This window comes from Ceratotherium simum, chromosome 18, assembly GCF_057802395.1.
Source record: "Ceratotherium simum simum isolate JZ-2026a chromosome 18, ASM5780239v1, whole genome shotgun sequence".
Lineage (NCBI taxonomy): Eukaryota > Metazoa > Chordata > Mammalia > Perissodactyla > Rhinocerotidae > Ceratotherium > Ceratotherium simum.
The window spans coordinates 41,971,335-41,997,164 of NC_141917.1; the positions used below are offsets into that span (position 1 = coordinate 41,971,335).

The 25,830-nt window shown below is 40.9% G+C and overlaps 1 protein-coding gene across 1 annotated transcript; it reads left to right on the top strand.

The window, feature by feature from the left end:
- The first annotated feature begins 13,066 nt into the window (after positions 1 to 13,066).
- Positions 13,067 to 24,614, top strand: LOC101399713 (granzyme A). The gene is made up of 5 exons (XM_004422810.3): positions 13,067 to 13,174; positions 16,997 to 17,144; positions 18,932 to 19,073; positions 22,246 to 22,518; positions 23,597 to 24,614. The coding sequence occupies exons 1-5, from the start codon at positions 13,099 to 13,101 to the stop codon at positions 23,747 to 23,749; spliced, it is 792 nt and encodes a 263-aa protein (XP_004422867.1). The 5' UTR covers positions 13,067 to 13,098; the 3' UTR covers positions 23,750 to 24,614.
- Positions 24,615 to 25,830: the final 1,216 nt, after the last annotated feature.

The following is a 25,830-nucleotide window of genomic DNA, read 5'->3' on the forward strand; positions in this document are numbered from 1 at the left end:
TTAATTTAATTTAATGTCTACCATATTGGATTAGCCCAGCTCTAAAACATGATCTCTAAGAATGCTTCCAGGTCTGACATTCTAGAACTCTCTAAATAATCCTGTCTTATCCTCACTCCTCCCACCACCAGGCCGTTGCTTTTACAACATCCCTCCCACTACCCACGCCCCACACACACACAAACATGACAGAGACGCTTGAATTCAGAGGAGTAACGTTAGCCGTCTTCCTCAAAAGAAACAGCAGGTGTCTCCACTACCCTGGACAACCACTGCTGCAGTTGCCACAGAAGCTCCAGTGACTAAAGCAGACATTGTCCTAGCCAGTGTGCTGTCACTCAGCTGTAACTAGGCCCAGGAATCAAGTCACTGTATGGGAAACTCTCCTAATGCTGGACTACTGGGCAGTTTCCCCAAGGGGCAGAAAGTCAGACTACTCTCAGGTCCCTAGGCAGCTGTCCAGCCAGTCACCCTGAGTGGTTCTCCCCTGTCCTCTGAGCCCCAAGGTCCCTTTCACACTTTCTCAGAGATTCTCACACTTTGCCCAGACAAAGTCACAAAGAAAATGTAGATCAATATACATTTGCCCAAGACTACATTCTACAAATTAATTCTGCAAGGTATTCCCCTAACCTCTGAGGAATTTCAACTACTTTATGTCTAACTATCCTCCTACCTAAGAGACAGAAACCGTAGCTGCAAAGTAAAATAAATGGATTAGAATAGAGGCAATCCACAGGGCACTGAGAGTCAGGGCTAGAATCCAGATTTTCTGCAGCTCTCCACCCTGCCAACAGGCTGACTTGGGTTGACCATCTCCCTCATTTTAGGGAGATAGCTTCAGACATCACTGTTGCACAGACTCTCTTACATAGACATCACTGTTGCACAGACACTCTTGCACAGACATCACCATTGCACAGACTTCAATACTGCACAGACACTCTTGCACAGACATCACTATTACACAATGGTTAAGAGCCTGAGCTCTGGAGTCAGCCTGGATTTGCAATCCAGGTGCACAATTAACTACCTGTGTCAAGTTACTTAACCTCCCTCATCATCTATTCCCCCCAGTATAAAATGGATAGTTGAGAAAACTGCAAGAGATAATCACAGTGGCAGCCTTCTACATGTATATTAGCTATTATTAAAGAAGGCAAGTTCTTTTCTGCAGCTCAGCTATACGATAACTACTATTCCATCTAACTCTTAAAAAATAGTGCCACTTTGGAGACATCCCTATTTAACATCTTAGTAGATCTATCTCCTTCATTATTTTCTCAGCTTAGTTGAAATTTTTCATTTTAGCTAAAGACATCTTAATCAAGCCTTTGTTTTTATAATTGGTCAGCTTACAGCACACACATACACACGCACACACTCTCACTCCACACCATCCCCCTACACCTCAGCCCACATCCCGCTAGGGCAGCCTAGGATGCCACTACATCACTTTCCAGGTGTCAGTTAAGAAGATAAAGAGATATCATTCTCCATTTACCCCTAAACACCTTCTTCAGAGGTATTTACTTCTATTCCAGTAAAGTGGTCTGGTGGACAAAGCAAACACTATAACACAAATTGCCCACAGGAGTCCCCCAATCATTAGCTCTTTTCTCCCACAATATAAGATGTGGTTTTCAGCCTCAGAACACTTAGTCTAGTAAGATGGGGTGTATCTAACTCAGTCAGCTAGGGAGTTACCACTCTCTGCCCAACAGCTGTGCTTTCAAGTGGTTCAGTACACAGCCACAAAACTGTGTCTACATTGCTCTCTATGAACGCTATAAAAGGCCAAATATACTTACACATTTCTTCAAATTCACCGAGACCAAAAAAAAGTCAGCTATCTCAATAAAATAATAAAATAACTCAAAAAAAGTCCAAATAAAAACAGAATAAATATTTAAAATACACCAAAATGAAGTTTAAAGTTATTTTACATTATAACTCATTGTAATTAGCCAAATTCTTTTGCAGTGTTGACATGTGATATTTGGTGAACCGGCCAAGTTCAACAATACCTCTCCCTATGAATGCAAGAATATCTTAAAAGGTTACTCTTCTGTCAAAGGTACAATTAATATAGACAACACAGGAAAGCCATCAAGGACTCTACTTTCTAACGTCCAAAGTATGGAGAATAATATATGAATCCCTACGTATCTGTCACCCAGCCCCCATCACCAGTTAATTATCAAATTTTGCCAATACAAGGACTTTTGAAAGGTTGATTTATGTCTTACACCATCATCTAACGTGTATTTCACAAAAAATACTTGTTTTGAGGCAGAGGAAAGACTGAATTAAGTCTCAGGGAAATGAGAGGAGAGCACTACCTGCGCTCTGGCTGAGTATAAACTGCAGAAATGTGTTGCTTTGGGCTAATGTACCTGGTCTCCAGGTACTGAGAGAAGCTTTAACCTCCTGTGTTCCTGGGAAACAAGCCTCAGGCAGCTATAGCCCATCTAATATCTGACTCACTCTATCCACTCCCCACCCCAGTCATAATAAAGAAGAAATCAGCTTTACCCTCTGGGCTGCATCTGGCACAGATTGTGATCTGGAGGTGATTCCAGGTTAGTACAGGAGATGCACTAACATTTCCTGAGTGCCCACTATGTGCCAGGCAACTCTTTACATCGGCACTTCTCTACCCTGACTACTGCTTTATAAGCACTTGGGAAACTTGGGGAAAGGTGCCTCGGATCATTCCAGACCAAGTATTTCAGAGTCAGAACCATTGCTTTACAGTGATCCTTTCAATAGCCCAATAAGCTAGATACCACCATGCTCCGGTACGATGCAGATGTTAAATGGCAGAGTCAGGATTTAGAGGCAGAGCTATCTCATTTCCAAAGCCCTGCTCTTCTCACTGACCACAGCACTAGACACTAGTGTCTCTAGTCTCTATTTAGACTATAAAATCCATTCGGGCAGTAACTCCCATATCTAGCCCATAGTAGGTACTCTATAAGTGTCTTAATTGAATGAATAAGTGAATGAATATATCATGTTCTAGAAATTGATTTAGAGTGGTAAGTTTGTCCGAGTAGTCCAGATTAGCGAAACAAAGAATCAGACTACAAATACAAGCTCAAGCTAACAGAGAAAAGTGTAAAGTCTTTCATTCCTTCACTAGGGATAAAAGGCTCACCCTATTAATTATCTCTTCAAATATTTGTTCTGCCACCTTATCTCTCTTTTCTTATTGGGATTCCAATTACATGACTCTTAGTTTGACATTGTCCCACAGCTCTTGGATGGTCTGCTCTGGGTTTGTTTCTTTTCTTTCTTTCTTTTTTCTCTTTGTACTTTAGTTTGGACAATTTCTATTGACCTGTCAAGTTCCTTTTTTCCTCAGTTGAGTAAAGTCTCCTAATGAGCCCATCAAAGTTGTCTTTCACCATGTTTTTCATTTCTAGCATTTCTATTTGGTCCCTTCTTATAGCTTCCATTTCTCTGGTGATCTCCTTCATATGGTCATGCACGTTGTCCACACTGTCCACTAGAGGCTTTAAAATAATAATCCTATCATTTAAATTCTTTCTGATAATTCTAACATCTGAGTCATATCTGAGTCTGATTCTGTTGATTGTTTTGTCTCTTGACTGTGTGCTGTATTTCTTTGCTTCATTGGGGGTCTCATAATTTGCAAGACAGTAGACACTGAGGTAAATGGATTCATGTCTGGATATGTAAATAACTCTTCTTTTTTCTAGGCCTGTACTGTGAAGAATTGAGTCAATCTAGTTAGGACTTAATCTGGGTTTGCACTCTTCGTTGCTACAGTTACCCTCAGTACATCTCAGGCTTTAAATTCCTCTTGTATTGCCTTGTACTTATGGCTGGGGTTGGGTTATCAGAGAGTGTTTCTCAATGTTCTGTTCCACTTCAGCCTAGGCTTTCCCTATGAGCCTGAACCTCAAAGAGATTCTCTCTTTGCTTTTGTCCCTCTCCTAGTAATGGACTGCTGCTATTTGTTACTCAGTTCTTGTTATCCTGGAGGTCAGAAGTGGACAGACATTGTCTGTTGTCCATATTCAGCCCCAGTCTTAGGCAGGCACTGTGTATCTTGGTCTTGGGTGTGAGGCCATCTCAGTGATCCTATCCCTCCCCTAGTAGCAGAGGACCTTTTCTTGCCTCTCCCTCAGAAATAGAGGGTTGGTTTGTTCTCTTCCCTTCCCCCAGGTAAAATGTGTCTTTACCTATGCCCTGAGGGTGAGAGGATTTGCTGCCCTTTCCTCAGCAGCTTAGGGCTTTTGCTCTGTGAAGAAAATAGGGGTAAAGCATCCTGGCAAGGCTTCCTCCCCTTCCTGCAGAGGTAGCTGCTCTTCTCCCCTGCACCAAAAGAGAGGCTCTCTCCAGTCTTCTGCCTTGCCCCCAGCTTTCTCATGGTGAGATCCATGGAGAAAAGCCTGCTAGCTAGTGTGAACTCTCCTTGTGTCTGAGGCTCCCAGGGGCATGCTAACCCACACTTAGCCGTTAGCAATTTATTTAAAAATTTACCTGAATTCTTCTGGTCAGCTTCTATGATGTCCAGCATCTCCTCCTATCATGCTTTGCTCCAGGTAAGCAAGTCCCATCTCTCCCTGGAGGTACTTGTCATTCCTTGTATTTCAACCTACTTGGTTGACCTGCAGCCTCAACTCTGAAAAGTTCACGAAAAATTATGATTTTGTAGATTATCCAGATTTTTCTTTGCTGTAAATGTGGAATTAACACTCTTTCCGACTTTCTACATCCTAACCAGAAACCAGAAGTCTGCAGCCAGGGTGCTGCAAGGATCAACTACTTATATATTGAAATCCCCAAGAATTAAGACAGAAGTAGAGGTCAAGAAAGTGACAATAAGTTAGGATCTAAAATTGTCAAATGAGGGGTTCCTCAAAAAGCTAAACATAGAATTACCATATGACCCAGGAATTTCACTCCTAGGTATATAACCAAAAACAGGATTCAAACAGATACTTGTATGCCAATGCTCACTGCAGCATTTTTCACAACAGCCAAAACGTGGAGACAACCCAAATGTCCATCAACAGATGAATGGATAAACAAAATGTGTTATATACATACAATGAACTATTATTCAACCATAAGAAGGAAGGAAGTTTTAAAACATGCTACTACTGAACAAGGCTTGAAGACATTATGCTAAGTGAAATAAACCAGAGAAAAGGACAAATATTGTATAATTCCACTTATATGAACTATCTAGAATAGGAAAATTCAGAGAGACAGAAAGTGCATTAGAGGTCACTGGGGGCAGAGAGCAGAGAGGAATGGGGAATTATTGCTTAATGATTACAGATTCTGTTTAAGGTGACCAAAACACTTTGGAAATAGGTAGTGGTATGGTTGCACAACATTGCAATCGTAATTAACGCCACTGAGTTATACACTTAAAATGGTTAAAATGGCAAATTTTATGTTAGATATATTTTACTACAATTTTTAAAAATTAATAGTTTTATATAAAAACCATTAAATTGTACATTTTAAATGGGTGAATTGTATGGTATGTGAATAAAGTAAAGTGGTTTAAAAACAAAGAAATGAAATGAGGGGGATTGTCCCAGTGGTTACAGTAGATGCAGCAACAGTGAGGCAGTGCGTGATCTAAAGGGGTAACAAGAGGTGCAAAGCTGGGGGTTAAAGAACAGGAGGAGGAAAACAGTCTGGTAACCTCATTACCTAGAAAACCCACCACATAGAAACTTCTGGCCCCAGATCACATCTAACTGACCAAGATACAACCAGAAAAATTTGGTGGGAACCTCATGAAAGCCTCTTCTCATGGCAGAGTTCACTCTAAGTCCAAAGTTCAGATAACCAAAGAAGCTACAATTACTCCTCTCCCACCTGCCTGACTTCAGGGAAATCCTGTTCCCACACGTGTCTTTCTTCACCGGAGGCAGAGAATGGGGCTGCCCAGATCCTGCACCACAGGGCAGGAAAAGCGAAGGAGCCCACTGCCATCTCCACTCTCCAATCCAGCCCACTCTTCCCTGACCCTGTCTCTTTGTGGGAAACTCATTATCACTAAATAAACTTCCGTTCTAACCCCACAGCTTCAGTTAATTCTGACCTGGACAATAATTTCCTAACTAGTCACCCTGTGACTCACTCCCTCCTCCATCACAGGAAGCATTTGGCCTCACCTCCCAAACATGAGTTTCTGCCAGTCTCCTCCCATTAAGCACCTCCCTCCTCAATAAGCATTCATTCTAGGTAAAAATTGGGTCTTGCTATGCAAACATCACTCCCAGACAATTTCCAAATCCCCAACTTCCAACAGATTGCTGCCTCCTAATCCTCCTATTTACAGACATTCCAGAGCTGCCACTGCCCTCACATTGGTGCCAGAGTGGCCTCTTTTTAACAAGGACAGACTCCTGGGCCTCTCCTGCTTAAAACCCTTCAGTGGCTCCCCACTGTCTCTGTGATAGTCCACATACCCTATTTATCGTGGTGCTAAAAGTTCTCCATGATGTTCCTATCTCTCTACCCTCATCTCCCACTGCTTCCCACACTCAGGGTCCTGTAACACTGAGCTAGTTATAGCTCCCTAATCCAGGGTCTTGAGGGCCAAGATTTATCATTCATCTAGCACAGTGTCCAGCATGTAGGAAGCACTTAATTAAATATGGATTAAATGGTACATACTTATATCAATTCCATATATTAGGATAATTATTCCACATCAGCTTCAAGTATCCTGGAAGCAGCATATTTACCCTACCATGTTGATAAGACAAAATCCACTTTTCATGTCTATTACAGTTTCTGGAACACAGTAGCCTCTCATTAAATCCTGGGTGGCCGGACGGATGGATGGATGGATGGATGGAAGGAAGGAACTGAAGGACTATGAGAGAAGATAAGTGACACTGGGAGAATTCCTCCTCTGGATGGTGAGGCTCTTGAGTGCAGAGAACATGTCTTAATTCATCTCTGCACTTTTGGAGCTCAGAACACAGTCTAACAAAATGTTTTTGACAAATACACAAAGAATAAATGAATGTGCAATTACGTGAATTATAGAAATAGTATTTCTATTGTAAACCTTGGCTTAACAGTTAGATACACAGTTAAGATAAATATGTGAAAATCCAAGTATAAAGAGAAATAATAAGTCTCAGATATTAAAAGTATGTATAGAAAGTTCTACTAACTAGAAAAAAAAGTCTTAGTCATTAAAAGGAATCCTCAGCAACTAAAACAACATGTAAAACCTCTGTGAATGTCACCTATCTTTTGGGGTACTCGCATTTCAAAAGATTGGCAAAATAAATGACATTAAAGATCATATGTAGAGAAGAAATTTTAACTACAACATCATTTCTTAAAAACAACTCATTATTTTTATTAATAATTTTTGTCCCTTAACATATATCCATTATAAAGATGTTGAAGCTATAATTAAATAAAAGGAAAAAACTACACAAACAATCACTACCCAGAGATAACTCTTTTTAACATTTGGTATTAAAATGTGTCCTAATATTTTACTTTCTGTGTGTTTACATGTATATGTACGTGAGTAACTTGCTTAAACAAAATAAGAATATTGTGTAACCTGCTTTTTTATTTAGCAATTGTTTCAGAAAAGCAAAGCCTAAGGCACAAGCTTAGATGCTGCTATTTTATTACCTAGTGTGTTCCCAGGGAAACAGGAGGGAAGAGAGGGAGAGGCAGGGAAAGAGGTAGTCTCTACGGGTTCCACTGTCACATCATGGATGGCCACCTCCTGTGTCATGTGCAGCTGATGCTTGCTTTCATGGGCCCACCTTCTCGGTTCTGTTGGAACTATGTCTCCAGCTAGTCCTCCTAGGGCCAGCAAAGGAGAATTTTTACACTGGCTTCTGTCTCTTATTGGTCAAAGTTTACCCTATAGGACATTTACTGCCCCATCTCCACTTCTGGGTTATGTGTGGGTACTAGGAAGATCCTTTGGCACCTTCACCCAATGGGGAAGCCCAGAGGGAAGAGATGAGAGATACACTGAGAGGGCATAAGGTAAGGCAACATTAGATGGTATCTATGTGAAGTTGGTTGTAGCCCATGCAGATTTGGTTGCAGTTGTAACAGCTGGGAAGGAATAAGTGGCCTGGAGACAGATGATGCAAAGAGTATCTGAGGCATGCTTAAAAGATGTGTGATACAAATCCATTAGTGCCCTCCCATTACAATTGGTCTCTAAAATACAATATGGCTCCTCCATTTTTGTGAGAATAAGATTCTCTCACTTATTCCCCAAGAGGTGCAGGGGAGGTGGTACACATTCAGTCAGAGTCCCCTTTAGGTTGGTGGTCAGCCACAATCTCTGAAAAGGCTTAAGGAAAGAGAGTTAGTGAAAAACCTACAGTCTCTTCTGTGGCAGCTGGTCTCACACGGAAATGTATCATCTCCCTTCTCTATCACCATGCCAGAATTTTCTCAACTTTGACCAGCAATTTGGCTGCTCTGGGTTTCTCTCCCAGCATGATGACCTAGATCTTCATCCATAAGAAGCCTAAGCCTTTTACTATCTTCCTCAGGCCATGACTGTTGCAACTGCTCATTCACCATTATTCTTGGGCACAAAAGCACCAAGTGATACCCAGTGAATCTTCTGGGTTCTATACATTCTCCTCTCTGCCCACATTGTGTAGCAACATCCCTAGCTCTCCTCATGGTAATCAGGGTCCATTACAATCCCTCTACCCCAGTGCAGTAAGTCCTTTCTTTGCCTACTGGTCCACTGACAAGAACCCAAATTGACCGTATTAGTCCCAGCTGCCAGTTCAATGGAGTGCTTACTATCTTAATCTCAGGGAGAAGCAGCTCTCCATCCTCCCCTATCTTGAAGCAAGACCTCTAACCCCATCAGAACCTAATGTTAGAGATGGAAAGCATAAATTCTGCAAAAGAGTCACAGGGAGTCTTGGTAAGAGGGACCATTCCTGCTTCTTCATCTCTCTCAATTCATGTATTCCAGTTTTGGGGGACACAGCACCATATATTGGCCATTGGTTCAGCACTGCAACCCCCTAGGGAGTTTCTTCTCAGCTGTCACCTTTCCTGAGTATTTATTAGGCCATTCTGCCATTCCATTAGGCTGGCTATTTTAGGATTGTGGGTTATATAGGATCCATTGGACCCATTGCTTCATGTCTTTTGTGGTAAAAAGGTATCCCTTGGTCTGAGGCTGTGTTGTGTGAGTAGTACGTCAATAGATCAAGAAAGGTGTTGCTGGATACACTGGAAAAGCAAACCCATATCTGGAGTAGAAATCAATTTCTAAGGATAAATTGCTGTCCCTGCTAGGATGAAAGGGATGTAATTGATACGGTGCCATATTGAGAATTTAGCATCAGTCTTTGCTGCTGGCAAGTTGAGCACTCAGCAGTGACAATCCTAGCTGGATTGCCTTGGTGAGGAGGGACCCATGCTTCTGGATCCATGAATAGCCTCCATCCCTGCTATCATGGCTATTTGTTCATGGCCCACTGAGTCAGTACCAGAACAGCTGAGAAGCCTGAATGATATCCATATTATGAATCTCACAGTCCATCTGTTGGACAGTGGAGTTTAAGTTGTGTAAATAAGGAAGAGAAGACATGAAAGGGTGAGAGGGAGTGAAAAGGAGGTAGGATCAATGGCTGGAAGTCCTGGTGGGATCAAAGGATTGGTAGTTGAGAGTACTAGAGAGAGTGAGCTAGAAAGATGAGAGGTGATATGGAAAAGGATGCATGAAATTGAAATTAGGGAGAGGATGCAAGGGTAAGGTATCAAGGTCTAAGGTGTGACTATTTATGGTCATAGTGAGTGGCTGAGGGAGTTTGGGGCCGCCTGTCCCCCAAGTCTAACACCCTCAAGATACAATCCCACATGTTTTCTCACTTTGGGCTGATACATGCTCATCAGGTGCTGCAATTCCTTTGCCATGTAAGCTACTTTCTCCCAGGGCAAGCATAGTTCTCCACTGGGGCTATGCTGAGAACTGACACAGGTTGTCAGTCTAGAAGTCATGAGGAGTGGCAAGGGCAGATCCTTCAAAAAAGAAATCTCATCTTGTGAGGCACCTGTTTCAGATGAGTTCACTGCATGGTCTCCAAGCAAGGAAGGCTTTCTTTCTCAGGCACAGGTGCGGGGCCTTCTGCCAGCCCAGAAGGTTCAGGGCAATTTGGGTGTTCAAGATCCTCAGGCTTGCCCTCACAAACATCCCCTATCCAGGTCTCAGAGCCGGACTTCACCGGTCAGGGCCCTGACTTTGACCTAGAAGACATATTGAGGCTATACATTCAGTCTCCTTTGCAGCTTTTCCATCATTACAATCAGATCCTGGGTCTAATTTTCAGATCAGCCTGAACTGCAGCTCAGATGATGAGAGTTTCCTTAAAAGCTGCCATAGAAGCCCCCTGGCTTGCCCAGTGTGCCTTAAGCTGGCAGTTAGCTGCCCCGGCCTACTCTCTGTTTTCTCAAGGCTCCTAATGCCATTAACAGAAGCCTGCCCACCCCATAATCTCTATAATTATCATTGTCACCAGACTGCCACACTGTTCACTGCAACAGCTGACACATTTCTCCCTTTTGTCTCCCACCTCTGCCTCATGTCAATTACCTGTAGATAAAATCCTTGGTAAAGTGATGTCACTGAATGCTACTTCAAGCCAGGGTTATCATCACCCCACTTACCACCAGCAATGTGGGTGGTGTCACAGCAATGTGACACACCAGTGTGTCGGATAAGTGAGTCATTCAACTCCAATACCATTTTGTGAGTTTCATTTACAAGGCTACTCCCAACTCCTAGTGCTACTCCCAACTGTCTTAGCCCGAGCTCCCAGGGAGCAGAGATTATGTGCTACCACTTTATTAGGGATTACAATAGTGGGGGTAGGGGACAGTGGAGGGAGAAAAGAGGAATGTTGAGGAGAAGCACCAACACAAGTGTGCATGGCTAGGCAGGAAACCTCTTGGTATCAAACACAACTGGTTATTCAGACTATCTTCCAAAAGCCATAAGAATTACTGCTTCAAAGAAAACCCTGTGGGGAGAAAAGGGAGGAGAAAAGAATTTATCCACTAGATTCTGTCTCCTACCAATCAAGAGATTTCCCAAAAAGGCATGAACTCCCCTGCATTTCTGCGTCAGGCTGTGTCCTAGACCTCAGCAGCAGCAGTGGAGTCCAGGGATGGAAAACAAAAGGTGTATCCTGCAGGCATGAGGCAAAATGCTATCAGGTGGTGCTCAACGAAGACAGTCCAAGGCCATGCAGAATGGTCTCCACAGAATAGCTGGAGAAGAACAAGTGGACAAAAGTCCATGGACTTACATGAGCCAAGAGGATCTGTGGTGATACACAAGAGTTGTCTGCCACAGCAACATTTTGTGATCACTTTCCGTGTTATTTAATGATTGCCTAGAATGGTTATATGGAAGAATTATAATTTACTTACTATAGGATGCAGAATAATGCATCCCACCCACCAAAGATGCCTAGAGATGCCTAGAGTCTGTGAATATGTTAGTTTACATGGCAAAGAGGAATTGAGGTTGTGGATAGAATTAAGGTTGCTAATCAGCTCACCTTCAAATAGGGAGATTATCTGGGTGGGCCAATGTAATCACAGGGGTCATTAAACGTGGAAGCAGCAGGCAAAAGAAGACTCAGTGTCAGAGTGATACAGTGTGAAAAAGATTCCACTGGCCATTGCTGGCCTTGAAACTGGAAGGGGGCCACAAGCTAAAGAATGCAAGCCTCTGCCTCTAGAAACAGGCAAGGGAATGGATGCTCCCCTAGAGGCTCCAGAAAAGAATGCAACCCTGCAGACACCTTGGTTTCAGCCCAGTCAGACCCACATCAAGCTTCTGACCTACAGAACTGTAAAATAATAAATTTGTATTGTTTTATGCCACTAAGTTTGTGGTAATTTGTTATAGCAGCAATAGGAAACTAAAACGCTTACCTAATTCTTTATTTTGGCGCATTTAGATTATTTTCCACTTTTTCTCATTATGAACAATAATACAATGGAACTCTTTATAGCTAAATTTCTAGGCATCTCCACTATTTTTTTAAAATTCATAGACATGATTTGTTAGGTCAAAGATCATGAAAAATTTAATAACCGTTTATATGTATTGCCTTCCAGAAAGTAGCATTCTGAAATACCATCAATACACAAGAATTTCCAACAACAGAGAGTATTATTTTTGTTTTTTAATTTTTGGCAATTTGACGGGCAAAAATAATACTTAACTGTTTTAAATTGCATTTTTATTATTGATAACTTGTGCTATGTGCTTATGCATTCCTCCATAGACTAGGAATACAGCAGCCATTTTAATTTCTTCTTTTGTAAATTGCTTTTTCAAATTCTCTGATAATTTTTCTTTTCAAGTATTCATCTTTTCCTATTGCTCTGTGAAAACATCCATTTGTGTCACATATATTGAAACTGTTTGCAATTTGACTTTATGTTTAATATTTTAAGGTACAGAAGCTTTAACTTTTCATAATTGAATCTACCAATCTTTTTCTTTATGATTTCTGCCTTTAACATCATATTTCAAAATACGTTTCTCACTTCCAAAACGTATACATATTCATCTGTATCTTCACTCAGTGCTTTTATAATTGAATGGTGTGAATTAAGAATCTAACTTCAGTTTTTCCTCAATGATTTCCCAGCAGTCTCAACAATGAATGCACCAAATATCTATCTTTTCCCCACTAGAATAGGCTTAAGGATGAAATTCAAAACAATTTCCAATATAGACTTGAATTCCTAGCTTTTTAAATAATTTGCATTTGAAAATTAAAAAGTTGTCAAAAGAAGAGCAATTTTCTATTTAATGTTCTTCATTTATCACAGTCTCCACGGCTTCACATTTACCCTAGAAGGTAGGAGAGGTCTAACCCCAAAGGAAACGACCTCCCCTGCGAAAAAAATAAGTAACCACACCATCGCTGAAATAAGGTTACGTTTTTCAGTAATAAAACACCAAAACCTTTAACAGCACAGCAGAGAAAGAAAAAACCCACATCCTTTGGGGTCATTATATATTACTACCGTTAATACCTGAAATTGAACGGCCTCCATATGTGGGGAACAGAAGCCATGAAAATTCCTGTTCCTTTCTCTTTCTCTATTGCCATATGTCTCCTAATTCCTGGAGGTAAGACGTATTTCCATATGCTTTTCAGTTTTGCTCATGAGAAAATGGAATTCTATGTTGGTTTAATTTATGTTTAACATTATGTAAAAAGGAAAAAGAAATCATAACTTAATTTCCAATAATTTTTAATGTTACCATTTGTCTTTGCTCTCTAAAAGGCATGTTGGCTCTTTAAGATGAAAATGTACCCTATGTGTCTACAGCAAAAATATGAAAGCATTCACTATATCTGGTGGTTCTCATAAATTCAGGCCAGATCTACAGAGCAAAACCTTTAAGGAAAAAACTGACAAAGCCATTAAATCGGGGATGTATAGACTATATATTAACTAGACCTCCCAGTCATACATATACAACTGAATAGTCATAGCTCTCAGAAAGATCTTAAAACTTTTGATTTCAGATGTGTTTGTGAGTGTCTGTTTCTAGTGTGGGGGTGGTGAAGAAAACAATAACATCAGTGTAAAATAATCCAAAGAAACATATATATATATATATATATATATATATATATATATGCCAACATTTAATAAAACTGACAATTAAGCATAGCAGTATTCTAAGTGTTTTACACATATTAACTCATTTAATCTTCTTAAAGATCATCGTCATCAGCCCCATTTTACATATGAGGAAACTTAGGCAGAGAGAAGTTAAGTAAATTTACTAAAGTCATCAGTTAGTAAGTTGTAGGGCTGGGATTTGAACCCAGAGTTCATGTTCTTAACCACACACTATGACTATCTTGTAGCTCAATGATACCTTCAGAGCTGGGATTCTTAACAATTCTTAATGAGTTCCTACAAGGCCATTGATGGGCATCAAGAAATCTGTGAATCTCCCAAAACTGTATGCAAATATTTACATGCATATGTATGTCTATACTTTACCAGATTCTCAAATGGCTCTATATTTCAAAACTTAAAAATAAAAAAGTTGAAGAGCCACTACTTTAGGAAAACAGTGCTTCACAATGGAAAGAATATGGTTTTCACATGATGTGGAACTGGGTCAGAATACTGCTTTGCCATTGTAGTTGTGTGAACTTGGGAGACTCAATTACTCTGTCTAAACTTCACGTTCCTTATCTCCACACAGGAATAATAACACCCACCCTGCATTATAGTAAACCTCAGGGTCAGTGTCTGGAATTAACCAGTGCCTAGCAAATTATAGATGCTTTCATTATTATTGTGACTATAATTGTTGATTTTTTCCTTGATTTTAATGTAACTTACTGAAGTATCATTCCAAATAATAATCACACCATGGAATATTTGAGATTTTTAAGGCCAATAACGCAGTGTCCAACCTGAGACTAAGACAATTCCAGGCTGTAGCAGGAAGTGAGTAGACTAGGAATCACAGAGCCAGGAGATTGGGATTTCTCCCCACTCTGCTCTGACCGTGTGATGTTGGGTAAGTCGTTAATCTTTTTATTTTCTGACCTTTAAGAAAAGAGATTCTATTGCCTGACACTTCCTACCTCCCAGGGATAGGAAGGAGATAGACATTCTGTTAAAGGTACCTCAAATTCTTGAGGAAGAGAAGTAAGTATTGCTTAAATTCAAGATACTATTACCCAGAGATATCATGGAAAATTATAGAAACTAGATAAAACTTAATGTAAACAATTAAAGAATAATAGCAAGTCAAGTCGGGGCTTTAAAAAAATCACTTTGCTAAGAGTTATCATTTTAAGGACTGTCTCCAGTGTCAAGTCTGGACTCCAAAGGCATTTAAACATGATGAATCATTAGGCTCATTTAACATTTCTCTGTGGGCAACCTGCTTCATTCTCATAATCCCCGAACACACTGCCTTTTACTTATGTCATACCTGAACCTGAAATCTCCTCCAGCCCCTGCCCACTGAAATCTTGTATTTTTTCAGTCTCCTTCAGAAATATGTAAATAAACAACCTACTTTCTTCTTGAAGACTTCCCAACCTCCTCGCCAATAGCATTTTCTCATGTCTCTGAATTCCTTCAGTTCCTCATTTATACTCTCTCAAGGCACTTAGCGCACTGCCTAGCATTGTGATCATTTATGTATCTGTCCACAGCTTTGTTCTTTGTATCTTTCTACTATCAAGCTCTTTGAGGGTAAGAACTGTGTTCTATTCATCTTTGCATCCGTCTTACCAGTAGTCACTCAAAAATAGTTGTGGCATAATTACACAGAAAAAAATGAGTGAATGTGTAAATTGCTCAGGAAAAAGGTCCTGCCACGATTTCAGCCTGGAATGAGAAGTACGAGCAAAAGTGCGGTTCACAAATTTGCTATTTGTCTTTCCCTATTGGGGACATTAATCAATATCTGTTGTTTAGCTACAACATATATTTTATAGTCCCACCTCTTTCTTTTGGCTTATCTGCCTTGCCTTGTTTTCCGTATAAATAATAACAAATAAAGGAAAAAGACAAAAGTGAGTAAAAGTCATTAAAAAGCTACAGCCTTAGTACATGTAAGGTGTATCATTCTATGCAGTGCAGAGCCAGAGTCAGTGAGCTGGTCTAACATGGGGCTCACAAAACAAAGGTAATGGATTTCATTTCTTATAGACCACTTACGCTCTCATGGGGAAAATTATGAGTTCTCCAGCCACACTGAGAACCTCCTTTGCCTAGGAATCACCTCCCAAATGTATTTCATTGGTCAAAATACAGAAAGATGACAAGGCAGAGAGTGTTACGACTCCATAGCCTCAACCAGCAGGACAGTGGATCTCAGACTGTGGAAACTTACTATACACATCTCAACAGAAAAAAGGAGAAGTCCAGAGACTCCCCATGAGCATTCTGTTCCCAGTCAGAATACCTGGCATGTGGCCGACTGCCCCAAAGGGTGCTTTTCCTTTTTCAGGTGTTAAGATGCAACAGTGGCTTTGTTTACACAAGTACATGTTTTCTTAATAAGGAATTTTTCATCTATGACACTCCAAACCGGCTCTCAATTCTCTGGCCTCTGAATCAGAGAACAGTCCTCATGCAAACTGAGGAGCAGAAAGGTTGACTTTGGGGGCCACAGCCCAGTCATGGGTGTCCTGCCCAGAAAGCTGCAGCCTCAGCCCACCCACTCTAGCCCTCTAGCCTTTGATCACACTGTACTCCTGGCTGTCTATTCACACCTCTTATCAAATGACTATCTTGCAAAATGCCCTCTGCTATTAATGCCTGCACAAAGGAGCAAAAATAGGATAAATCGCTGCTTTCCAAGACTTGGTCACAGCCTTATAAATCCCAGAACCGCTCTGAGGAGCAGCTGCATCAGAATCACCTGGAGTGCTTATTTAAAGTGCAGGTTCCCAGGTTTCCCCTCCAGGATCCTGACCAGAGTCCCCAGGACTGGGCCTTGGGAATCTGCATTTTAAGTAAGCACTCTGAGTGATTATTACGACACTAAAGTGAGAGAATCATTGCTCACAGAGAGAAGCATTTCCATATCTTTATCATTTTTGTCCTAACAATTTCAAAAAAAAGGGAGAGAAATCAATTTAGACACGTGGCAGAAAAAAACAACTCAAAAAGCATAACGTAGTAGGAATATTTACTCATAATAAAACTTACCCCAAAACTGAGTACTAAACTCATCATGAGAAAACACTACCAAGTGTGTGAGTGTTGCAGAGAACATAATTACAGACAAGAATGTTGCAGAAAAAATGCACCACGCCCTGCACCATCTGGCCTGCTCTGATGACTATCCTGACACCAAGGGCATGTCTACGTACTCGTGCTGAATCTATTCGTTATAACAGAACTTTCTCAGAGCGAAGCATGACTAGATAAGATAGAATTTCACTCGGGATCACTCTTTTAGTTTTTCCAGAATCCTGTGAGGGAATTATAGGAGGAAATGAAGTGCAACCTCACACAAGACCCTACATGGCTCTAATCAAAGGACTGAAAATCTGTGCAGGAGCTTTGATCAAAGAAAACTGGGTGTTGACAGCTGCTCACTGTGACATGTAAGTAATTCTGAGCTCCTGTCATTCTCAAGGCAGACTGGGGAGGCGGGATGATGCTGAAGTCCAAAACCGAAATTAGGTAGAGATGGAGAAGAAAGTGGGCAAGCACGTTCAATGTTATGTTCTAATACCATATTTATCTCTATAAGCAAAAGCTAGATCCTATAGAATAAGATTGAAATGCATGACGATTTTCTCGTATTATTTTAAAATATTTTTTCACTATAAATAGCAACATTATTAGCATTTTCAAAAACAGGAAAGGTGAAAAATAGCCCTCATAATTTTATCAACCCCATACAATCACTGTTAATATTTTGCTATATTTTGTTGCAGACTTTTATCATAAGCATATTTCACACAGTCAGGCAAATTAAGTGTCCTCTATGATGACAAGTGATTTACTTACTATTATACAATTAGTGTTATCCTATGTTGCTACATATCATATTGAACCATAGGAAATTACTCATATTTGACTGTTTGACTTTAAAAAAATAGCCATTTCCTATGGTTCTAACTAATGTTTTTCCTAATCGTGATTTGAAAGCCAGAATAATGTTTATCACATGGATATGCTACTATTTTCTTCATCAGTACCTATTGTTGGTAACCCGTACCTGTTATTTCCCTTGTCACTTTAGCATAAATTGCATGAATAAAAGAAGAGACTTAGGGCTGGCCCCGTGGCATAGTGGTTAAGTTCGCGCACTCCACTTCAGCTGCCCAGAGTTCACAGGTTCAGATCCCAGGCATGGACCTGTGTGCTGCTTATCAGGGCATGCTGTGGCAGGCGTCCCACATATAAAGTGAGAAAGATGGGCACGGATGTTAGCCCAGGGCCAATCTTCCTCAGCAAAAAGAGGAGGATTGGCAACAGATGTTAGCTCAGGGCTATATCTTCCTCACCAAAAAAAAAAAGAAGATACTTAAAAACCAACTTCTCACAAAGAAGATCCAAACGGATTCACACCATATTTTTGTGTAAAATGAGAATTCACTGAGTAGGAACTTTAGCACAATGTACGCTGTGAATAAAGTTAGCCATTGGCATGGTTAACTAATAGGCCCACTTGGTACAAAGTCGGCCCAGCAAATCAAGAAATGCTTGTGCCCACCTCTCCCAGGTCAGCTATCATTAGGTTCATAAACTAGACTTGGGGCTAGCCCTACTGTGTGTATTTGCTTCTGTTCGTGTATATGTGCATGCATGTGTTTGCTTAGACTCAGCTTTAAAATTTCACTACAAAATCAAGATTCATTTATTCAGTCCTACCTAGTACAAGCTTGACTTTTGTCAACCTTTGTCATCTTTGAAGACTTAAGCAAGGTACATTATTTCCCTGAAGCACAGAAAAGCAAACCTGCTACTTCTGCTCTAGTACTTGGGTTTAGCCTCTTCCATTAGGTGTTGATTCCACAAATCCCAAGAGGTGGAAAAACTAGCAGCTCCTTTTTAGGCAGCACTCAAGCATCCCTCTCCAGGCCTTCACAGCTCAATGCTCTTGCCTCTACCAAAACACCTGGGATTTTCTTTCTGATACGTCTTCCTTGAAAAGATGTGATGAAGTTGAAGCAATCCGTCATAACACACATCTTGGGAGGTTTATGTAAAAGTCACTAAAATACCAAAAGAAAAAAGCCCCATAAATTCCCTCTGTCTTGGAGTACATGTTTATAAATAGGAAGCCATTTGAAAGAACTGAACAGATTTGAATAAATTAAGTTTATGGCTTAATTTCATTCATTCTCTCACATAGATTATATGTTGTCCTTATTTTTTCCAGGAAGGGCAAACCTCAAGTTATTCTTGGAGCCCACTCCACATCCCACAAAGAGAAACATGAGCAAATGTTTGCCATTAAAAAGGCGATTTCCTATCCATGCTATGATCCAGAGTCATTTGAAGGTGATCTTCAACTCCTTCAGGTAAAGATGGTTTTTTTTAATAACTATTCTGAAACAGCAAAATTTTGAAATGTGGTCAGTTTAACCTGAAACTGGTTTTTACACACTCAGCCTCATAGCCAAGGTTGGCTAATGTCAGTACGTGGGGATAAGAATCACAGCAGGACCCAGCACAATTGCCACAGATGCGCCTCTTTTGGAATTCAGTTCAATTCAACAGATAATTGACAAAAGTCCTACTGGGGTGGGACCTGGCAATCCAAAGTGGTGATGCCACCAGGAACTCACCTACAGTCAAACCAAGTTGGGTTTATTGAAGTTTGCTCAGCAAGGGAGACTGTGAGCAGTGAGGAACCACAAGATGGCTCAGTGAGAGGGTGTTACACGGGGCTTATCATAGGATTCGGGCTTCTGTCAGGTGATTTGGGAGAGGGTTCAAGGAAGCAGGAGTTTGCTCTGAACGGGATGTTGTCAGGAAGTGGGGTAATTCTATGATTGGGCAGCTCAATGAATCTTACTTATCTAGAGGCTGAAAGAATGGAGAGAGGCTAAAGCTGTGATTGATAAAGAAGCTGTGACTCATTTTAACTGATAGAGGGTGGTTGGTCATTTTTGTAGTGTGCACAATGACCTTGTTTTGGCCTGGACTCAAACATGACTACAGAGAGGCCTTGGTTTGCTCACTTCATTAGGGTCACCTTGTCTGATATTGGTGATCTATGCTAGTGTTTATGATCAACAGGAAAAATCATGGCCCAGCTGTGAGTGCTTAGCTGTCAGTGTCAGTCTGCTTTTCTCTTCCTCGGTAGATAAACAGTAATTGGGTCCTGCTCTACAGGTGCTCAGTCTAGTGGGAGAGACAAATAAATCAACAGCTCTGATCTGACCGTATTTTACTCATCAGTGACAGAGATAACAAAGAAGGCCTCGGGGAAGCTTTCCTAGAGAAGATACAGGAATCAGCATGAAAAAGGGAGGGAAGGGCCTTCCAAGCAGGAAGAACAGCATGTATAAGAGGTCTTTCTGGAAAATGCATTTGGAGGAAGAGGGGGGTGAAAAGGAAGTTATCATGAGATTTGAGAAAGAAGGGACACAGGACAGAGGACCATGGAGACAGCCATTGCAAACCACAGTAAGAAGTTTGAACTTCATGGGGAAGGAAATGGGAAAGTGTTTTAAGCAGGGCGGTGACGTGATCAGACTTGATTTTAGAATGATTATCTGGCTTCTACGCATAAAATGGAAGAGAGAAGGCAGGACTGGAAGGCAGATGTGAACAGAAGGTTCACACTAGTCCAAAGGGGGCTGATGAGGAACTTCCCCAGCAGGAATTAAGAGAAAGCTCAGGGGATCCACGCACCCCAATATCAGGAGAAAAGAGAGGGCCCTTGAGTTCTGCATGCTTCTGGCAAACTCCTCACACTCCCTACCCTGCCTCCCAATATTTATATCATGACCCCCACACCATCTGCCTTAGGACTATCAGGCTGGACCTCTCTCTCAGGTCACCCCTGCTGCATACTCTAATTCCCATCTGGCGGCATGTGCAGTGAAAGGCGACTCCCTCCCCTGCCCCCAGAGGGCGCTCCCTGGCCTACTTCCCGCCTGTGTTTTTCTCTATAGCACGCACCTCTGATATCCTTTAGATTGTGTTTGTTTGTCTGTCTGCCTCCCTCACTGGAATGTGAGCTCCACAGAATAGGTATTTTTGGTTTTTTACTTCTATGTCCTCCAACACCTAGAATAGTACCTGGTACATAGTAAGCTCTCAATAAATATTTCCTGAATAATTTTGGATAAGGGATAGAATTAAGCCAGACAGTGGCAAAGGTAATCAACAAGGGAAGAGATTCTGCACTCAGGTTTCAAGCAAGTGGTAGAAGTGGTCAGGTCTCCTTCAGGACCTAAAATCTTACCTTTACAAGGGGGTGGGGTGAGTAGGGGATTTGAGGGGTTCATGTTCTTGAAGTAGAGGCAGGAAACTCCCTCTCATTTTGACACTGTGGCCAAGAGAGTGATGTTGCTAGAGAAAACATCAAGAAGGTGTCAGGACTTCACCAAGGTTAACCTTCCGGAGTTACAACCTAATGATGTGCTTATGGCTGCTCTATGTGCTTGTCGTCAAGAGAGCTTGAGGGGACTGCTCCTTACAAACATATGCTTCCCAGACTCCAATTTAGATCCATTCAGTAAGACCTGAAGTCCCTTTGTGGGTTCTCCTTCCTCCTTGTCCATTCAACCAGATAACAGCATGAAGGCTGTGAGAAAGCATGTGTGGAGGAGGAGAGAAGTTACACATGGGCATTTGAAGTCATGTTCTGTGGAAAGATTTTCATTTGTGGCCATTTCACCTTCTAAATGTTAGCAAGGTGGGGGTTGGGAGCACCAGCAACTCAGAGGGGACACTGAGAAAGTGAGGACAGTCAAATGTCAGGAAGTGGGGGCTGAAAGCAATGCAATGATAGGAAAGTGACAGTGGTCCTCGCTGTTGTGCTCCTGTTTTTAGGAGGTTCACAATACCAGAGCCCTCTGCAGTTTCAAACTGAGCTTGAGGCAAGAAAAAAGAAAGAACTACAACTGTCTCCCTCTACTGTGTACCCAACCTTGATCACACTCCCTACTCCCCTTGCCTTGACTTTTTGGAAAGAGACAGAGCAGGGTGGTAAGCCAAGAAGAGGGCTTGGTGAATGAAAGAAAAGGGCAGAGTGTGGGCGAGCACTCAAAGGCAGGTGAGACCCTCAGGCTGGTTTGTACATGCTCAGAAGTGGGGAAGCCACATTTCCACTAAAATGGAAAATGAGAACACTGGCCCCTTTCCTACCCTGCCTCATTGAACCAGGAGCCTTGCCTTTTTCTATTGGTCTCAATACCAGTGAGTTCACAAACCTAAGACCACCTGAATAAAATAGTGATTGAGTTCTCCACTAGAGCTTTCAACCACAAAACTGTCAGCCACCACCAATACAATTCTATCATTGACAGGTCAACTGAATTTTACCTAGTCTAGCTTAGCAAAACATGCCTGAAAAGGTGTACTGTGACTTTTTAAAAATCAATTACTGATTGTCAATTAGGTTGGAACATGTCTCCAGCAACGTCCTTCATAAGAACATGCTGAATAATCAAGATACATGTTCCAATCAGAGCTATTTTCTGGTGTTTGTGACTGTTGCCTCTCCTGTCTCTTTTCTAGCTGGAAGGTAAAGCAACTATAACCAAAGCTGTAGGAATACTTCAGCTACCAAAAACAGGAGAAGATGTCAAACCCCACACCAAGTGTCACGTGGCAGGATGGGGAAGCACCAAAAGAGACTCGTGTAAAATTTCAAATACCTTGAGAGAAGTCAATGTCACTGTGATAGAGCGAAAAATCTGCAATGATGCAGAGCACTATAATTTTAATCCAGTTATTGACCAAAGCATGATCTGTGCTGGTGGTCGAAAAGGCGAAGGTGATTCGTGTGAGGTAAGTAAATTACAAATTTAAACCATTTATTGGCTATAGGAACTAAGGTGAAATAGAGTGCCTAGGAAACACAGGTGGACAACTGTTATTGCTCTTTATGTACAAGGACTACTGCTTGACGCTGGTGTTGTGTGTGCACCTTTGTCCCATGTTAAACCTTCTGCTCAGGGAGTGTTCCCCCCTTCCTACTGGTCGTTTTCAGGACACCATTTAAGCACCATTTATGGATGCTCTCCAACCCTCTCAAAAATGATCCTGACAGCTGGCATTTACCGAGTGCCAGGAACTATACCAAGTTCTATACTTCATGCCACTTAATCCTCAAATAACCCCATGAGACAGGCGCTGTTATTATCAATTCTATTTTATAGATGAAGAAATTAAGGTACAGAAAGCTACTTAACTTCCCAAGTTGGCTATCAGTGGGGTGGACCTGGATTTGGACTGAGGCCATCTGACTCTCACCTCCTGCATTGTTCTGCCTCTCGATGTGCCAAGAACAGGCTTGACCAGGGACTGACTCTGTTTGGAACTCATGATCTACAGGTGGCTTGTGAGGTCAGAGAGAATAAGAAATTGGCTAATGAATCCTGGAAAAAAAATCTCTAAAAATTGTTTGAAATTCCACAAGTAATTCATGGTCTGAGATGGCTTAGTTAGTGTCCTCCTTCAGAGCAGGGAGGAGTTGAGATCCCATCTCAAGCCTTCTAGAAGCCCCAACATTCAGTTTCTTCCCCCAACATCTACTGACCAAGAAAAGAGGATACAAGCAGAGTGAAGAAGACGATTATTTTCACTGTGAAAGGCTTCCTTTGTTATTCTTTCTTTGTTTTACTGATAAAAATGAGTTTGCACATCTTTTCCAGAATTGCCTTTTTCAAAAGATAAATGATTTGAAAAGATAAAAAAATCTGTGTTAATTGATGCTGAGGGCAGACAATTAATAAAAGACATATTAAATTAGACTTTAAGGAAAGAGAGAAAGAATGTGTGAGTGAGTGAATAAATTAATGAATAAAAAGATGAATAATATCTCTGGAAAGTACTCATATTTCAAACATATGACTTTCCGTTCCAGGGGGATTCTGGAAGTCCTCTGATATGTGATAACATTTTCAGAGGTGTCACTTCCTTTGGGAAGTGTGGTAACCCCCAGAAGCCCGGTGTCTATATTCTCCTCACAAAAAAATATCTCAACTGGATAAAGAAAACCATCGCACGAGCCATATGACATTCCTTCTTCAAAGTAGAGAACTGAGGTAACCAACTGGAGATGTCAAGCAATCCTAGATAGCACCTCAACAACCCTCATAACCTTGTGTACAAATGACGGCCTGTCTTAAAGAAAATCAGCAGTGGAAGAAACAACTTCCTGCTGTCACACTTCCACGATTAGCTAAGACTGCTTCATTACACGTTCTCTATCCACGTCAAGAGAGGTCCTTTGAGAAAAAGTTTCCCAGTTCAGTAACTCTGCTTTACTCAGAATTTGAGGACTGTCACTTTTGTGTTTGTCCATAAAAGAAAGTCGATCTCAGAAAAAGTTAGAATATTCTTCATTCTTCCAAATAAAGCTCCAAAATATCTGTCGCCCTTGGAATTTAGAGCCTGACATTCTATTCAGTGTGGGAGTAAGGAGAGAGATGAAAGGGGATTTTCACTTCTTACTATATACTTCTATATATTTTCATATTTTACATAATTTTTAATTATAAAGATAATCAGAAAGATTCAGTGTTTTAGATATTTGGAAATTTGGGGACTTGAGGTTAGGGATAGCTCAGGGCATTGTATCATTTATTAATTACAAGTAGACTAAAGTTTCATATAACCATAGGCCTCAGTCCAGCCAGTATCTAGATATGTGTTTTGCCTTAGCTAATCAATTTATACCTGCAAGCACTAAGCTTAATTCTATGTTATTCTTAATAAATTGTGATACACAATAAAGAAAATGGCTGTTTTTTACCACCTACCATTTATATCTCATCTTTCATTGTGCTGTTTCTCCAAAGAGCTGATTTATAATAAACTCATTCTTTAATAATCCTGACTGATTTATCCTATTTAATTCCTAAAACATGTCTGGAGGGCCCACCATGTGCCAGCTATTATATCCAACACTGTAAATACTAAGACATGATCACTGCCTTCAAAGTGCTTGAAGTCTAATAGAAGACAAGGAGAATCTGCAAACAAGAGGATATTTACTTCAGGTTTTAAAGAAAAGGCTGTCTACTGTGTTAAGTGGGTGATGAGGGGAAAGATAAATAATATTTCACACTCCCAGCAGCCATCACTATTAGCTCTAACAGTCTTCCTCCTGAGATCTGCCCTATATTTAGACAGACCTATACAAATTCTGGATTCCTGACTGGAATGCCACAGAAATTACAACAGCCTGGTGGAAGGATTGCTGGTCTACAAGTCAGACACCAGCTCCATCATTAGAAAGTGTAAGACCTTGAGCCAGAAATTAGTCTATGCCTCCCTTGTCACGTCTATAAACTAGGTTTCACATCTGTAACATAAAAGGGTCTAAATGGAGGTGCCCCCATAATTTGAAGTTAAGAATTGTCCCTCCTCCTAGTTCATACCTCCTAGGATGGCCATCATCAAAAAACAGACAACAACAAGTGTAGACAAGGATGTGGAGAAACTGGAATCCTCATACAGTGCTGAGGGGAACATGAAATGGTATAGACACTGTGGAAAACGGTTTGGCAGTTCCTCAAAAGTTTAGACATAGTGTTACTATATGACCCAGCCATTCCACTCCAAGGTACGTACCCAAGAGAAATAAAAAAATATGTCCACACAAAAACTTATACATGAATGTTTATAGCAGCATTACTCATGATAGCCAAAAAATAGAAACAACCCAAATATCCATCAATTGATGAATAGATAAACAAAATGTGATATGTCCATACAATGGAATATTATTCAGCCATAAAAAGAAATGAAGTACTAATATATGCTATCATGGATAGCCTGTATGAACATGGCTGAACACGGATGAACTTGAAAACACTATGCTAAGGGAAAGAAGCCAGAGAGAAAGGCCACATATTGTATGATTCCATTTATAGGAAATGTCCAGAATAGGCAAATCCATAGACAGAAAGCAAATGAGTGGTTGCCAAGAGGTAGAAGGAGAAGGGAAATGGGGCATGGCTGCTATTGGATATGGGGTTTCTCTTTTCGAGTGATGAAAATCTTCAGGAATTAGTGGTTATGGGTGCACAACCTTGTGAATAGACTAAAAACAACTGAATTTTACACTTTAAAATGGTGAATTTTATGGTATGT